The following is a 17,577-nucleotide window of genomic DNA, read 5'->3' as shown; positions in this document are numbered from 1 at the left end:
TTTCCCTGATGGCTAGTGATCCTGAACATCTTTTCATTCATGCGTCTGGGTTTTTTTGTTTGTTCTTTGGTTTTTTTTTGTATTTCATCCTTAGAAAAATGCCGATATTGTCCTTGGCCCATTGCTTATCTGGATCGTTTGTTGTTGTTGTTGTTGTTGTTTGTTTGTTGTTGTCGAGTTTCTCGAACTCCTTATATATTCTGGATATTAACACTTTATCAGACTCGTGGTTTACAAATATTTTTCTCCCATTCTGTTGGTTGCCTCTTTGTTTAGTGTTGTTTTTTTTTTGCAGTGCGCAAGCTTCTTAGTTCCGTGTAATCCCATTTGGCTGTTTGTGCTTGTATTGCCTGTGCTTCTGAGATCTTATCCACAGAGTCTTTGCCTATGCTAGTGTCTTGCAGTGTTTTCCCCTAGTAATTTGTTTCCCCCTAATAATCTCATGGATTTAGATCCTTAATCCATTGTGACTTGAGTTTTGTATTGGTTGTAAGGTAAGGGTCCTGTTTCATACTGCTGCTTGTGGAGATCCAATTTTCCCAGCACCATTTGCTGAAGAGACTGTCCTTCCTCCAGAGAGTGATTTTATTTCGTTTGTCAAAGCTTTGTTGATTGTAGCTGCAAAGATGAATTTCTGGGATTTCGGTTCTGTTTTGTTGGTACACATGTCTATTTTTGTGCCAGTACCAGACTGTGCCCTGTAGAATACCTTGAAATCTGGTGGTGGTACCTCCAGCTTTAAAATGCGTCTTTTAAGAAAGACATTGGAAGGGAACAGGGACTTGGAGGATTACACAGCAAAAGCATGAGGTGGTATGCGCTAGTCACTGTCTTAATCCTGGTCAGCCTGGAAGCTTTTTTGGAAGCTTGCGTGTTTGTCCAGTCACCTGTCAGAAATCTTTTTTTGTTGGCAATGGACCAGGTGTAGTAGAAAATTTTTTACTGAATGAGTAAATAACTTGCTCAGGTTTACAGTAGTGGTGAAGTGTGGCAGGCATTTGTATCTTGTGTCTTTTCCTTAATATTATGTACCTTTGCTTCTTTTTGAGGTAAGAAATGTGGGACACATGAGTGTTCTTATTTAACTGATTTCTTATTTCTGCTCTGTTTTAGAGCAGGCTAATGATAATTTAGGGTTTGAAGCAAATTTGACACGTTATCAGTCAGCAAATAAATACTTGATATGTGCTTAACATTGATCAAAAACTCATTGACTATAAAATAATTTTAAGTAAGAATTACATGGGTGCTTCCTTACCATGGATCTGAGTTCAGTTTATAACACAAAGCTCTCCCATACATGTGTATGTATACATTCTAGAACATACAGTCCCAAATAGCTAGTCTTAAGTATAGTGACTACACTATTGGGTTTCTCATCCTGTTTTATTACTGACGTGTTGGAGAGTATGTGGAGGGAGCTCTAAGTTAATATTTGGACAAAAGAATGGGAAAATAATTCACCTAGTAGCTTGAGCAGGATGTTGCAAAGTAACCGCTACCTTATAGTCTCTAAAGGAGGAAGTACCTGTTGTAACTTAATGAGCCATGTGCTGTTGTTTCTTATGTTTTGGAAATCTATAATATTAGTTTATAATATTTTTAAGTTTTTTAAAGATTTATTATATTTATTTGAAAGGCAGAGTTAGAGATATCTACTATCTGATGGTTCACTCTCCAAAGGGCCAGGGCTTGAGTAGACCAAAGTGAGGAGTCTAGAATTTATACCCAGTCTCCCACGTGGGGACAGGGGCTCAAGTACTTGGGTTATCTTCTACTGTTTTCCATGATGTATTAGCAGGGAGCTGGATTGGAAGTAGGGCAGCGGGGGCTTGAACTGGTACTCATATGGGATGTTGGTATCACAGGTGGCAGCTTACCCTGCTGCGCCACAATTCCGGCCCCTAGTTTATACTATCTTGCTTCAGGTTGTAAGGCAGACTATGTGTGAATCTTCATATAATTACTTTGCTTGTGGTTGTAGTCTGTTGAACTCCGATTCATCTCTTTATTTTTGTGTTTGTTTTCATTTCACGGAAGATAGATAAAATTATTGTTTTGCTATTGTCTGATACATGTTTTTTATAGATCTTGAATTGAATTTTTCAGATTTTTTTCCCTAATTCACATAAAAATGTAGAATGTATAGAAATATATCTTGTGGCTTAGAAACAGTGATCATTTAATGCATTTTATAATACTTGCTGTTTTTGGTTTATAATATAACAGTTTGATACCAGAGGAAAAATATTTTGCTGGATAGTTTAGGAAACTGATTTCTTGATACAATGACAGTAGTTTAGTGCACGCTGAGTAAACAAAATAATGATAAAAACATTGATTTGGTAATGCTTTGAAATGAATCTGTTGTTAATTATAGTAATATGTATATGTGTTGAAATTAGAAATAATTTGTAACATTTTACTATTGGATTTTGGAGTTATTGTTTACATATAAAGTAAGACAAATATAAAAATATCATTTAAGAAAAACTGATGCAATATCACAAAAAGAATATTCACATCTGTGCCGCGTAGAAGAGAAGAGAAATACAAATTGTTGGTTATATAACAAACTGTTATTTAGGCCTTTTAGAATGTATTATAATACAAAAAGAACAAAAAGGAACCTTCTTTACTCACTTTAGAGACTTGCAGTTCTGTTTAGCAGAACACTAGACTACAATGTTAAGTGTCTTTATAGAGCCATAAAAATCCACAGTGCAAGTCAGGGTGGGGCAGGATCAATTTTTGATGAATTGAAGTAGCTTCAGGAAATAATATGGAAGAGGAAGTAATGTTCAATTTCACAATTTTTTTTAATATAAATTCCTTTTAGTACTGTCTTAGTCTATTTTGTATAGAGCCTTTAGTGATTGTGGTTGTGGTTTGTTACCCTTCTCCAAGAAATTTCACTGATTCTCTTTTATGTGTCATTTCAAATCCAAACTCTGCATGGAAGGCTATTTAGTGCTTGGTCAGTTGAGCTTGTTACTTAAAGATAACGGGTGTGTCTTTATTCAGCTTTTTCCCCTTATATTTAAAGATAATTTAATTGCTTTTCTGTAATGTTTAATAAATTTTTATGGATGTGTTAATTAAAAAATACATTGTTCTGGGGTCAGTGCTGTGGCATAGCAGGTAAAGCCACTGCCTGCAGTGCCAGCATCCCATATAGGTACTGGTTCAAGTCCTGGCTGTTCCACTTCTGATCCGGCTCTCTGCTATGGCCTGGGAAAGCAGTAGAAGATGGCCCAAGTCCTTGGGCCCTTGCACCCACATGGGAGACCTGGAAGAAGCTCCTGGCTTTGGATTGGTTCAGCTCCAGCTGTTAGGGCCATTTGGGGAATGAACCAGTGGATGGATGGCCTCTCTCTTTCTCTGTCTCTGCCTTTCAAATAAATAAGTAAATCTTTAAAAAAAAAAACATAACTGTTCTTAAGCTAGTACTTTTCATCCCCAAAGTACATTTCTAGTTATAAAAATTTATTTTTTAAATGATGATCTCTTAGTCATGTCAGTTTATTTATTGGTGAGTCACCTCTTTTACCAAGAGGCTGCTTTACATATATTTACTATCATCTTGTAACCCTCTTTGATTTTATTTACTTACTTATTTTTAAAGTTTAAGAGGAGAGCTGTATCATAAAGATGTTATCATTAGGGTTTGGGTTATTGGTTTTGACGATAGGCTGCTTGGCCATTGTTTTGCTAAGAACACACTACATTCATAGTCTTCGTCCCAGACGGGTAAAATGATGTCTTCATCTTCTTCCTCACCAAATTGCTTCTCCATGATGCCAGAGTAGTCTGGGCAACCTGTAAGGCCTCCATTCTGTCTATCCTACTGAGTTCTTCTATCAGCAGATACAGGTTTTCTTTCTCACACAGCAGCTCTGCCTCCTTAAGAGATGACATCAAGGATGATGAAGACAGTTTTAATATCTCAGTCAGTGAGCAGATTCAGCAGGGGCTGCAAGACCGCCCAGTGGACAGGCTCACAACTGACTCACTGTGGCCCCCTATTGTGAAGTTGACCATCATTCAGAAAGCCTCTTGGTGGACTGCCCATTTTTTAGCGTAGTCACCAAGGGAGGCAGTGAGTCATAAGTGATCAGCTACTAAATTTACTTGTGGGGCCCTGTGGCTACGTTGCTCAGGACCCAGGCTGCCTTCTTCTGGATAGAGGGTTTGGGGTGCTTCTGGAGTTGGGGCGACACCCTCAGCATGCCTGTGTCGATGTTTCTCTGGGTCTGGTGATGGATTCCCATGACAGTGTCCCCCATGGTGTGGAAGAGAGGAGTTAGGATGTTGAGTTCAAGCCTCAGCAGGACCCAGTGTCAGCCACGCGGTGGAGGCAGTCATTGCAGCACGTGTCGTGGTGCTGCAAGAGGTGGAAGAGGATGGACAGTAATTGCTGACCCACTTTCTCACAAGGATGAGGGTTCTTGTTTCACCCCAGGTCCACGTGATGTTCCACAGAAATGTGATTGGTATAGCTGCTGAAACCAGAGCCAGCAGATGGGGAGTAACAGTGACTGTGTTCCTAAGAGCCCACACCGCCTGTTCACGTAACACCACAAGGGAGGACAGGAGCTTGATCGGGGCTGCGTGGTGCCTCCTTGCACGATGGCTGTTTGGAAGTCCCTGAAACAGCGTTGGCCAGAGCTCAGGCTGCCCCTAACTGAAAGTAGGGATAAAACGATGACTTCAGGAACTCCACCAGTCTGAGCATGATCTCTGATGTTCTGGTTCACTCCCTAAGTGACTATAACAGCCAGGGTTGAGGCTGGAAGCCTGGAACTCCATCCAGGTCTCCCCCTACATGGGTGACTGGGACTCTGCTGTCTCTGTGACACATTACCAGAGAGCTGGAATGGAAGCAGAGCAGGACTGCACACTGATACAGGAAGCAGGCATCCCAAGCAGTGGCTTAATTTGCTGCACAAGACCTGCCTCAGCACATCCCAGCCATGTTAACACCCTGGTAGATCAGTTGCATACCCTTATGAGATGCTGAGTCTGTACACACTATATAACATTAGGAGATTAAACTCATTCTGTGATGTCTGTGGTATACCCATCTCTGTTTTACAGATGAGGAAACTGAGGCATCGAAAAGTTAAAATATTTTTCCCAAGATTAAACAGTTAATAAGTGGCTATCTAGTAGTATCATAAATTCTTTAGAATGTGAAACAACAGATATTTAAGATTCATATTAAAAATCATTCTAAAACAATTGTTTTCCTTTTTTCATTTCTGTTTAATTAACTAAGGAGAATTAGGTTTTTGTATAGTGATCCATGTGCTGCTTCTCATAACTTAAAACTGTTATCTCATTAGCCTGTTAATAACTTTCACTTGAAATAGACTGTGGGTTTTTCAGAATAACCATCTTGTTTCTTGTTTTCAGAGACATACTAGTAATCTTGGTTGTTTTGGTTTTAAATACTACGTTTAGTTGTTCTTCTCAGCTTACTTAGTTGTAAGCTCCTGTGAGGCAGAAGCACATTATTTATCTGAAGTCCTCAGTTACTCAGCGCATGCAGCAGGTTTCTGCCCATCATTTTTCTCATTAGTAAATGAAAAATGGGCGATTATATTAATAGCTGCCTCTAATATTGTTGAAAGGGTTGGTTTAGAAATATAAAGTGCTGAGTATAGAGCTCTGTTTTGTTGAATGACTTTTTTCTTTTAAAGATTTAGTTGTGTATTTGAAAAGCAGAGTTAGATAGAGAGACCTCTCTGTCTGTTGATTCACTCTCCAATGCCCACAACAGTTGGGGCTGGGCTAGGTCAAGATCATGAGCCAGGAGCTTCATCTGGGTATTCCATGTGGGTGTAGGAGCCTAAGCTCCTCTGCTGCTTTTCAAAACACAGTAGCAAGGAGCTGAATCAGAAGTGGAGCAGCCGGGACTTGAAAACTGTGTCCATATGGGATGCAGGCGTTGGCAGGTGGTGGCATTACTGGCTATGCCACAATGCCAGGCCCTGACTTTTTTTTTAAGCTCATGTTGTGCTCTAGTAAATATTAAGTTGTTGGCGCATTTGTTAGAGTCATTGTTATGGGATATAGAAATGAGTCTGATTCCATACTTCTTAGAGTTTTTTAGACAATAATATACAGCAGACTGATGATGTCAAAAGAGAAGTAGTAGAGAATATGGGAAAAACTTCCTGGCTAGGACCTGGGGATAAACCATTGAGAAATTATTTTAAAATTTGAGTTTCTGATGATTTGGGAGGGCAAATGAATATACAGAGAAATTTCAATCTTTTTTTGTGTATGTATTGTCAGTGCATAAATACATTACAATTTAATATTCTAAAGTATCACATTTTAAAGCAAATGATTGTTTTATGTTTCTGTGCCTTTAATACTCTTGAATCTTTTTGGACATGGAGAGAATAAGAATCTTTCTATAGGACTTCACATGGAGTTGGTGACAGGATTCTGTTAATGCTGCTTCCTTTGGTGGCAGCTACTTCCATATGACTGCTTCTTAACCACAGAAACTCAGCCAGAATTTCCAAAGGGATTCTGTTTCCTACCAGTCCTTTATTTGCATCCTTAAAATTTTTTGTTAAGCATTAAGCAGCCATTGATCTTTAAATTTCTTGAGAAATGGACAAAGTCATCATTTTTATGTTTTCAGTAGAAAAATTTTTGCAGATTTTCAGTTCCATCTTCTTTAACCTTAACTGTGGCATCATAAAGATATTACATTCAGCTTTTCAACTGGTGTGGTTCAGAATTGTTTTTGCATACCATATGTGTCTCAGTTTTTTATTACTCATTTTGATCCTCATAGGACAGACCACTATTATTTGGCTGTGACTGGGGTTACGTAATTCAGTTTGGACATACAGTAATTATAGTTAAGTTAATGGAATTCATATATGAAAATTGGAAGTAAGACTTCCTGACAGTCTTTAAATATTGTGTCTCTAGGCGATAGATGTTCTTATGAGAAAGCATTGGAAATAATTCTGCTGTTCTTAAAGTGGAAAATATTTGACATAAAAATTGTTTTATTTTAGTAAATTGTTCTGTTGTACTTAATAAGTTTTTTTTTTTTTTTTTTTTTTTTGTGACAGGCAGAGTGGACAGTGAGAGAGAGAGACAGAGAGAAAGGTCTTCCTTTTCCATTGGTTCACCCTCCAATGGCCGCCGCGGCCGGCGCACCGCGCTGATCTGATGACAGGAGCCAGGTGCTTATCCTGGTCTCCCATGGGATGCAGGGCCCAAATACTTGGGCCATCCTCCACTGCACTCCCTGGCCATAGCAGAGAGCTGGCCTGGATGAGGGGCAACCGGGACAGAATCCGGCGCCCCGGTCAGGCTAGAACCCGGTGTGCTGGCGCCGCAAGGCGGAGGATTAGCCTAGTGAGCCACGGCGCCGGCCCCTTAATAAGCATTTCTTAAGTGCCTCCAGCCTATATGGTTTTTGCCTTGATGATGATTTTAATAAACTGAACATGTAATTATCCTAGTCTTCATATATTATTAGAAAATACTTGTTTGAAAGTATGATTGTTGTTGGACATAACATTTAAGTTAAAAAAACCATTTTTTGAGGTCAGCTTTTATGCTTAGAGTCAGTGAGGGATTAGATTATGCGACTTTTACTTTATGCTCAGTTTCTCAATGAACATTTCTTAAACTAATAAAAGATTATATGTGCAACTGGAGATAATTATATTCTAAGGTTTCATAGTTGGCTTAAACTGTGTATTCATAAGCCATTGGAATCTTGGTTTCCTTCAGTATGGAACAGCTTTAAATTTCTTCCAAAGATGTTTTGGCATCTGAACTTTCACATGAAGAGCACAGTAGGAACAGAAGTCTTGTTCTCATTTGCCTGACTACAAATGCATAATTAAAAGAAACTGTCAGCGGGAGTTGGGACAATCAATGTGCTCTGATGCTTCGTATTATAGAATTACTTTGTTGTTCAAACAGATACTGTAATTAGAGCACAGTTTTAAACTTTATAGGGCAGTGACTCATCAAGTATTTTTAAGAATCATAAACAGAAGGGATTTCTCATGTTGATTTTTTTTTTTTGCTTTTTTTTTTCTTTAAGATTTATTTATTTGAAAGGCAGAGGGACAGAGAGAGAAGGAGAGACAGAGAAAAAGAGATCTTCCATCTGCTGGTTCATTCCCCAAAAGGCCGCAACGGCTAGGGCAGGGCCTCCCTGAGGCCAGCAGCCCAGAACCCCCTCCAGATCTTGCACGTAGATGGCAGGGGCCCAAGTACTTGGGCCATCATCCAGTTCCTTCCAGGTGCATTAGCAGAGATTGAAGCAGAGAAGCCAGGACTCAGATTGGAGCTCCAGCATTGCAGGTGAATGCATAATGTGCTGTGCCAGAATGCCAGCTCCTTACTTCATTTTTTGTCACTGTATACAGCAACTTAAAAAATGAAATGGGTGATATTTTATTGAGAAGTAATGGTTAGAATTTAGTTGTTATGGAGCCGGCGCCGTGGCTCAATAGGCTAATCCTCCACCTTGCGGCGCCGGCACACCGGGTTCTAGTCCCGGTTGGGGCGCCAGATTCTGTCCCGGTTGCCCCTCTTCCAGGCCAGCTCTCTGCTGTGGCCAGGGAGTGCAGTGGAGGATGGCCCAGGTGCTTGGGCCCTGCACCCCATGGGAGACCAGGAAAAGCACCTGGATCCTGGCTCCTGCCATCGGATCAGCGCGGTGCTCTGGCTGCAGCGGCGGCCATTGGAGGGTGAACCAACGGCAAAGGAAGACCTTTCTCTCTCTGTCTGTCTCTCTCACTTTCCACTCTGCCTGTCAAAAATAAAAAAATAAAAAAAAAGAAAAAAAAAGAATTTAGTTATGGACATTGTGTTAACTAACCCCAACTTAATAATAATGACATTTACCATTGGAAACTTTAAAGACTGGAGGAATTCTGTGTATTAAAATGTTAAATGGTTTATTCTTTTTGTAAATTTGTATCAGTGCAGTTTGTTAGGTAGTTCTCTAATTTAGAGATGAGACATTTATACAGTAGATCTGTTTTACCCAGGTGCTTTTCTCCCAATTGTTGATAGTATTCTTCATGTAACTTATTTAGGAATCCATCTATAGAGAAAGAGAGCTTGGCTTGCAATTAGAAGATAGTCCATATGTGAAAAGTAGAGTCCTAAAGATTGGAGAATTCTACCCTTCACTAATTTATGGTGCTGTTAGCACATTTTGTTTAATCATTCTGCTCTTTTATAGGTGCTATGTTGTGCTAGGAGTTAGTTGTTAAGAATGTGGGATATAAAGTGACTTTGCCTACTTGTGATTTAGACAAGCCATGTCTGCTTCAGCTTCATTGTTATTATGTTGGTTAAAAATAATAGTCTCACATTCAGTGGGGGCAATTAGAGAAGAGGGCATCATGCTTGGCAAGCAGCAAGTATTTAATAAAAGCTTAGTTACCATCATTATAATGGTCATTGTCATCATTTTTCCAGTTTATCATCACCTGAGAGGATAAGAGTGATTTTAAATTTATTTCTGTAGAGTATTCATGTAAAAAATAGAGGTCATAATAAAGTTCCTTGATTGTGTCTGTTTTATGATCACGTGTAAATGGTATTACTAGAGTTGTTTAATGTGCCTTAAAACTTTAATTTTGTTGAATAAATAAGGCTCTGCTCCACTTCCTTAAATCCTTGTTGGTTGTTTCACTTTACCTTAATTGTAAAGAGATTCAAATTGGTGATTTTGAGTTTTGAACATTTTTATATACTATTTATATGTAATTTTTCATTGCTGTCATTTTGCTCTGTTACATTGAGTATTGACTTGAGTTTTGCAGTTTTATAAAGACCTTTGGTCTTATTGTCCCCAATTCTTCTGATACACTGAAATGAGATAGCATTGAGGGGTTGTAAAAAAGAAGCACAGTCTTTGATGTGGCGTGAAAAGCAGATCTCAGGAGTGTTGTTGTAGGGAGAATTGACTAGGAAGGTAGTGACAGAACAGGAATGATTGTCAGATGTGTCTGCAGTTGAGGAGATCAAAAAGAAGCAGGCCCAGAAACTAAGATATATTAGCAAGGGAGAACATAGGGAGGATTGTATAGGCAGAGGCAGAGTCATCCTTAGTATAGCAGTATGACAAGAAGTCTACGGTATACTAATGCATAGTTTGATACAGTCCTGAGCCGCACATTAATATTTTTGGCCAACGATGGATCATATCCATCACAATGGTCCCTTAAAGTAATAGACCTAATTATGTTGTGGCCATTTTAGTTTGTGTAAGTAATTTTGTGATCTCGCAATGATCAAAATGCATGTCTCTCAGAGTGTCTTGTCATTAGGTGAGGCATGACCGACTGCATTTGGTTTTAATGTACTCTTCAATAATAATATTCAGTTATTCAATTCAGTAAATAGTTGTTTACTGTCACATATGTCTAAATTTTATGTATTTATACTCTGAAGAGTAAAAATGAGGCATGATTCTGGTATTTAGCTAAGGCAAACTTATTAATACCTATAGATAACTGTAAGTTAATATATGATACAGCAAGAGAAATGAAAGAAGAGGAATCCTAGACATAGATGATAGCTTTGCATAAATTATCAAAATCAGTGTTTGCAGGATTTATTATCAGGGAGTAAATATGAACCTGTCAAAGGAAAGTGAGTGAGAAATGTCATGGAAGTTTGTATGGACTGAATGCCCAAGTAAGCTATGACTGCATTTCAGGGATTTTTCTACAAAATCAGTTGGTACTTGAGTTATTAAAATAATCCACACTCAGAAAGCTCATTCTGGATTAATAATACCTGAGATATAGTGTGTTTATGGACAACAAGTTGGAGAAAGGACATAATGAATTCCAGTTTGGAAGTGTTGAGAGTGCTTAGAGACACTGAGGTACAGATGTCAAGTTGGCGGTTAGTCTGAATTGGCACTCTAGAAATGAGCCAGCAGAACTGTGCTAGAAAATGGAAATACAGCTGCGATCTTTTATAGTGCTGAAGATTGTATTATGAAATGAAATTGCTTTGCATAATAGAAAAGAAGCAATAATTAGTAGCATCAAGCTGTCTTTTTCTGTCTCAGTTGTACCCCTTGAAATATTATTTAAAGTGTAACTGTAAAAATAACTAATGCCTTATAAAGCACAATTTCTGATAGTGTATATATTTTATTGCCCTGCCTTTTTGCTTTTCAACATTCTTTGTCCTGAATTACTTATTTAAATGAGAAATTTGAGGAGTAGATTACTTTTCTAAAAGTTTTTATTTAATTTATACAGTTTTCATAGGTACAACATTAGGAATATAGTGGTTTTTCCTCCCATACCCACCTCCCACCCCACAACCTACTCCCTCTCCCATCCCATTCTTCATTAAGATTCATTTTTAATTAACTTTACGTACAGAAGACCAACTCTGTACTAAGTAAAGATTTCAACAATTGCACACACACACACACACACACCATTAAAAAGTGCTGTTAGAGAACAAGTTTTGCTGTTAATTCTCATGGTACAACTCATTAAGGACAGAGGTCCTACATAGGGAGTAAGTGCACAGTGACTTGTTGTTAATTTAGCAATCGACATTTTTATTTATGATGTCATTGATCACCCAAGGCTCTTCCCATGAGCTGCCAAGTCTATAGAAGCTTTTTGTGACTGCAAACTCCATCAGTATTTAGACAAGGCCATAAGCAAAGTGGAAGTTCTGTCCTCCCTTCAGAGAAAAGTACATCCTTCTTTGATGGCCCCTTCTTTCCACTGGGGTCTCATTCACAGAGATCCTTCAAGTAGGATATTTTTTGCCACAGTGTCTTGGCTTTCCATGCCTGAAATGCTCTCATGGGCTTTTTAGCCACATTCAAATACCTTAAAGGGGTGATTCTGAGGTCAGAGTGTTACTTAAAATGATTGCCATTCTATGAATCGGCTGAATGGACTGCTTCCCGTGCTGAACATTCCCTCCTTTTTAATTCTGTCTATTTTTACTACCAGGTACTTGATGCTATTTCTGTGGTCTCTTTAACACTTAATCCTATTTACATGTTCACTTTAACACTTAGTGTGATCACTTTTACAATTAAGATGGCATTTTACAACTTTACAAACTTTTTCCTTCCTTGCTTATTCCTCCTCTTATTTTTTACTGAGATTTATTTTGAATTAACTTTATATATATATATATATAATTAACTCTGTCAAGAGTTCAACATATTATATGAAGAAAAGAAAAAAATTAAAAAATAAAATAAAAATAAAGAACTGTTCCTCGATAGTCAAGACAAGGGCTGTTCAAGTCATTGTTTCTCAAAGTGGCAGTTTCACTTCTATAGCTTTCATTTTAGGTGCACTGTTAGTTATCATACATCAGAGATGACACATAGTATTTGTCCCTTTGGGACAGGCTTATTTCACTAAGTATAAAGTATAAATCTGGATTGGTTCATCTTGTTGCAATTGACTGCATTTTATTTATTTATTTATTTATTTTTACTGCTGTGTAGTATTCCATAGTGTACCTATCCAATAATTTATCCAGTCTTCATTAGTTGATGGGCATTTCGGTTGATTACACAGGGAAGTAGATTCTTAAATTGTGAGTGTTTTAGGGTTCAGTAAGCATCCCATAATCATATCCATTTATTTATTTACCTAATTTATGAATAAATAATAACTTTGTGGATATGGTTTTGTTTTTTTTTTAAAGATTTATTTATTTATTTAAAAGTCAGAGTTACACAAACAGAGAAGGAGAGGTGGAAAGAGAGAGAGAGAGAGAGAGAGAGAGAGAGAGAGAGAGAAAGAGGTCTTCCATCCTCTTGTTCACTCCCCAATAGGCAGCAACTGCCGGAGCTGCACTAATCCAAAGCCAGGAGCCAGGAGCTTCTTCCAGGTCTCCTACGCAGGTGCAGGGGCCCAAGGACTTGGGCCATCTTCTACTGCTTTCCCAGGCCATAGCAGAGAGCTGGATCAGAAGTGGAACAGCTGGGTCTCAAACTGGTGCCCATATGGGATGCCAGCACTGCAGGCGCCGACTTAACCTGTTATGCCACAGCACTGGCCCCAAACATGCATCTTGTGAGGGCCTTTGCTTAATTTGGAACTGTAAATATTTTAATAGAATTATGAAAAATTGCCCGTTAATTTGTGAATGTCTTGAATCTTTTTTTTTTTTTAACTTTTATTTAATGAATATAAATTTCCAAAGTACGACTTATGGATTACAATGGCTTCCCCCCCATACCGTCCCTCCCACCCACAACCCTCCCCTTTCCCATTCCCTCTCCCCTTCCATTCACATCAAGATTCATTTTCAATTATCTTAATATACAGAAGATCAGCTTAGTATACATTAAGTATGGATTTCAACAGTTTGCTCCCACACAGAAACATAAAGTGAAAAATAATAGATGATTTTTTTAAATGATGATGAAATCAGAGCAGACCTATTGTCATGTTTAATCCCAGTGAGAGTCAAGTTGGGAATTGATAATTTCTTTTTTTTTTTTTTTTTTTTTTTTTACAGAGGATATTTACCAGTCTCAGATTGCTTTTGATATCAGTTTCAGAAATGGAGAACACAGGGCGAAATTGTATTGAATAATTACTAAGCACAAAACCTAACCGTGGGACAGGCATTTGGCATAGTGGCTTTTCAGCTACTGCTGACACCCACTTCTCATACTGGAGTGACTAACACCTCTCTCCATTCCAGCGTCCTGCTAATGGTCATGCTGGAAGGCAGTAGGTAATGGCTCAAGTACTTTGGTCTCCCGCCACCCGCGTGGGAGTCCTTGGTAGTGGTCCTGGCTTCTGCCTTTCCTAGCTCTGGCTTCTGGGGACAGTTGGAAGATGCCTGATCTGTTTTTTTTCTTTCTCTTCCCTGCCTTTCAAATAAAAAAAGTTTAAATTTCATTTATTCATCGTGGTGAAAATTCAGTGGGTCCTTTTAGCCTGGAAGCTCAGATCCTTTAGCTGGAGTCCATCTAAGGGTCTCAAATGAGTGGCAGGGACCAACTGCCTGAGCCTTACTACTCCCTCAGGGTTGCACTAACAGGAAGCTGGAGTCAGAAGTAGAACTATGACTGAATCTCAGGCAGTCTGATATAGGATGTGGGCATCTCAAACAGTGTCTTAACCACTGTGCCAAACACCCACCTCAGCCAACTCTGCTTCTGAGAAGCCTCCGTGTAGTTAGATAGATGTTTCAACATCAGAGTGTTCCTTACCAGGTGATTAGAAGATAGCAGGAGAATGAAATGTCGATGTGAAACTAATAGTTATGACTTGATGTAATTAAAGAGTGACCTTACAGTTCAATTTTTAAAAAGTAAGGTCCGTTAGAAATATACATATAGTTAAAATATTCTTAAAATTATTTCCTGTTGTGATATCGAAATATTTCCATAATTTCTCACTACTTGATATGCTATTTAATAGCACTTCTTTTGCAATTGTCTTTCTTATCCTTGACAACATTCTGTTTACGCCTAAGGAAATTGGAAATAATAACCTGCTTCTCAAACTGTTTCTCCTGATAATTTAGTGATACCTTATATAAAGTTTGTTTGTACTTAGAAGCTCTATAAAGGGTGGGATTTCATATGCAACTATTGTATCCTTAGCATCTGGCTCCATTCCTATACAGAGTAGGTGTTCAACAAGTGTTCATTATAGGATCTGTCATTTAACCTAGTAGTCTTATTCCCAAGCTGTGTGTGTGTGTGTGTGTGGTGGGGGGAGGGAAATAATTCATAAGGTTTGTAATGTTACCATGGCAACATAATGCAGTTATAGTTTCTTTAAAGAGAAAAATTTATAACACTGTATTTTGTAATTTTTTTAGGAGGAGCAAAATAGAGGCAAACCCAATTGGGAGCATCTAAATGAAGACTTACATGTTCTAATCACTGTGGAAGATGCTCAGAACAGAGCAGAAATCAAGCTGAAGAGAGCAGTCGAGGAAGTGAAGAAATTATTGGTACCTGCAGTAAGTAGTTATTTCCAAATCTTAAATTTCGGTCTCACTTCTCAGGGTTTTTTAAATTAATGGCTGTTTAGTCTAATGGAGAATAGGTTATCATTTTTTAAAAATTTATTTGACAGGTAGAGTTATAGACAGAGAGAGAGACAAAGAGAAAGATCTTCCTTCCGTTGGTTCACCCCCTAAATGGCCGCTACGGCCAGCACTGTGCCAATCTGAAGCCAGGAGCCAGGTGCTTCTTCCTGGTCTCCCATGCGGGTGCAGGGGCCCAAGTACTTGGGCCATCCTCCACTGCCCTCCCAGGCCACAGCAGAGAGCTGGCCTGGAAGAGGAGCAATCGGGACTAGAACTTGGTGCCCATATGGAATGCCCGTGCTGCAGGCGGAGGATTAACCTAGTGAGCCACGGCGCCGGCCCTGAATAGGTTATCATTTAACCACAAAATATAAAAATAATTTATAGCTCATTTAGTGCTAGTCTAATGGGCAAACCATAGACATTGCTGACATTCTTAACTGGGAAAGCCTTTTCATGTGTGTATATATATATATATATACACACACACACACACACACACACACACACATATATATATGTATTTAAGATTTATTTATTTATTTGAAAGGCAGAGTTACACAGAGAGAGGAGAGAGAGAGAGGTCTTCCATCTGCTGGTTCACTCCCCAGTTGGCCGCAATGGCCAGAGCTGCGCCAATCTGAAGTCAGGAGCCAGGAGCTTCTTCCGGGTCTCCCACCTGGGTGCAGGGGCCCAAGGACTTGGGCCATCTTCTACTGCTTTCCCAGACCACAGCAGAGAGCTGGATTGGAATTGGAGTAGCCAGGTCTCGACCCGGCGCCCATGTGGGATGCTGGTGCTTCAGGCCAGGGCGTTAACCCACTGTGCCACAGCGCTGGCCCCCATTTTCCCATAAATTTTTGTAAAGAAGTTATGCAGGAAGTAGCAGACACAATATGACTTCTCAAAAATGCTGTCTTTTGAATCACTATATTTACGAGGAGAATGTAGGCACAGCATCAGCAAGGTAATGAAAGCTGTTCTTTTTCAAAAGCTGTTTCTTATTGTGAACAAGTAGTAAGTTTGTAGATGTCTCTACCACTAACTTTTATGCAAGGTAGGTGGGATGTGTTAGTAGGAGCATGTAATTTGAATTGTCTATGAGTGACAGGTACTCGGGGTAGCATCTCATTATCTCTTATAGAAAGATTAGTGAACATTAATTGAAACTTTCCCTTAATGTAATAAAAAGTCATCTTAATAAACTTAAACGATAGCTTTTACTAATGTAAAGCATGATTCAGAGCAGCTTTTTAACTTTACTATTATTTCTATGATCATAAAACTATTGTATTTCATATTTAGAGGTCGTAAATAGGATATTGAATGCTTTTTGAGGGTGACATCTCGTAAGAAATTACTCAGACACAATTTTGTGTTCTCTTCTTTCCCTCCATTCCATTTTCTTTACTCTTCTCCCTTTGGGTGTGCTTCTCATTAATAGGTAACCCTTTAGTAATTTTTAAAATGGCGATTACAACTATTACTAGACTATTATCTTTTTCAACAGGAAGTGAAAATTACTGGTTTTCTGAGTCACTATTAAATTTTGTTTTACAATAGTAAGAATACATGGAAGGATAGACCCTAATTGCCATTGAAAAACTAATAACACTGTTAGTACTTTGCCCACCAAAAATGTATTAACATTGACATAAATGAATATGGCATCTGCTGTTTTTATTTTCCAGATAGTCTAATCTTTATTACCCTGCTAGTGTCTTCTAAAAGTAAACTCACCAATTATATACACTTTCCATTAACTTTACAAAATTAATTCCTTGGAAGGAAAAATTTCATTTAAGTTCTGTTGACCTTATAAGGAATACAAATAAGTAGGTTGAGCATAAATTAGAATTTCTGTTTGCCCACTATTATACCATGTAATTGTATAACTTTTCTTTAATAAATGTGTTGTATTCAGTAAGCTATATAAAAAAATTTTTGTAAGCATATTGGGCTATTAGTTCCACCTGGATGTGTAAGTAGGAGAAATTTCCAACTTATTTGTATCTGTTTATGTGTTTATAAAGTGAGAGTCATAGCAATCAATCTCCAAAGAACTTTTTGTTTTACATTTATTTATTTTAAAGATTTATTTATTCGAAAGTCAGAGTTACGGAGAGAGAGAGAGAGAGAGAGATATCTTCCACCCAATGGTTCACTTTCCAATTGGCCGCACTGGCCGGAGCTGTGCCGATCTGAAGCTAGGAATCAGGAGCTGCTTCTGAGCCTCTTACACGGGTGCAGGAGCCCAAAGACTTGGACCATCTTCTGCTGCTTTCCCAGGCCATAGCAGAGAGCTGGGTCAGAAGTGGAGCAGCTGGGTCTCAAACCAGCTCCCATATGGGATGCTGGCGCTACAGGCCAGGGTGTTAACCAGCTGCGTCACAGGGCTGGCCCCAGAACTTTTTGTTTTAAAAGTGGTTTGTCTTTGAATATGAAAAGGTGGTAGGGTAGTTCATAAAAAGAATGACAGAAACTTTAAAAAGCTTAATTTATGTCCTGAAGGAG

At 38.6% G+C, this 17,577-nt stretch overlaps 1 protein-coding gene across 13 annotated transcripts in view; it reads left to right on the top strand.

The window, feature by feature from the left end:
• Positions 1 to 17,577, top strand: part of QKI (QKI, KH domain containing RNA binding) — a 166,504-nt gene that overhangs the window by 100,557 nt on the left and 48,370 nt on the right. For all 13 annotated transcript variants that reach the window (XR_011388429.1, XR_011388428.1, XR_007923130.2 and 10 more), the window contains exon 4: positions 14,851 to 14,994. Coding sequence is in view for 9 of the 13 variants with exons in the window: in XM_051855180.2 (XP_051711140.1) it covers positions 14,851 to 14,994 (144 nt within the window). In the remaining 4 variants the exon portion in view is untranslated. The remainder of the gene's footprint in view (positions 1 to 14,850; positions 14,995 to 17,577) is intronic.

This window comes from Oryctolagus cuniculus, chromosome 5, assembly GCF_964237555.1.
Source record: "Oryctolagus cuniculus chromosome 5, mOryCun1.1, whole genome shotgun sequence".
Classification (NCBI taxonomy): Eukaryota; Metazoa; Chordata; class Mammalia; order Lagomorpha; family Leporidae; genus Oryctolagus; species Oryctolagus cuniculus.
Note: the sequence above shows the minus strand (reverse complement) of the source record. Positions and strands in the feature narration are given on the sequence as shown.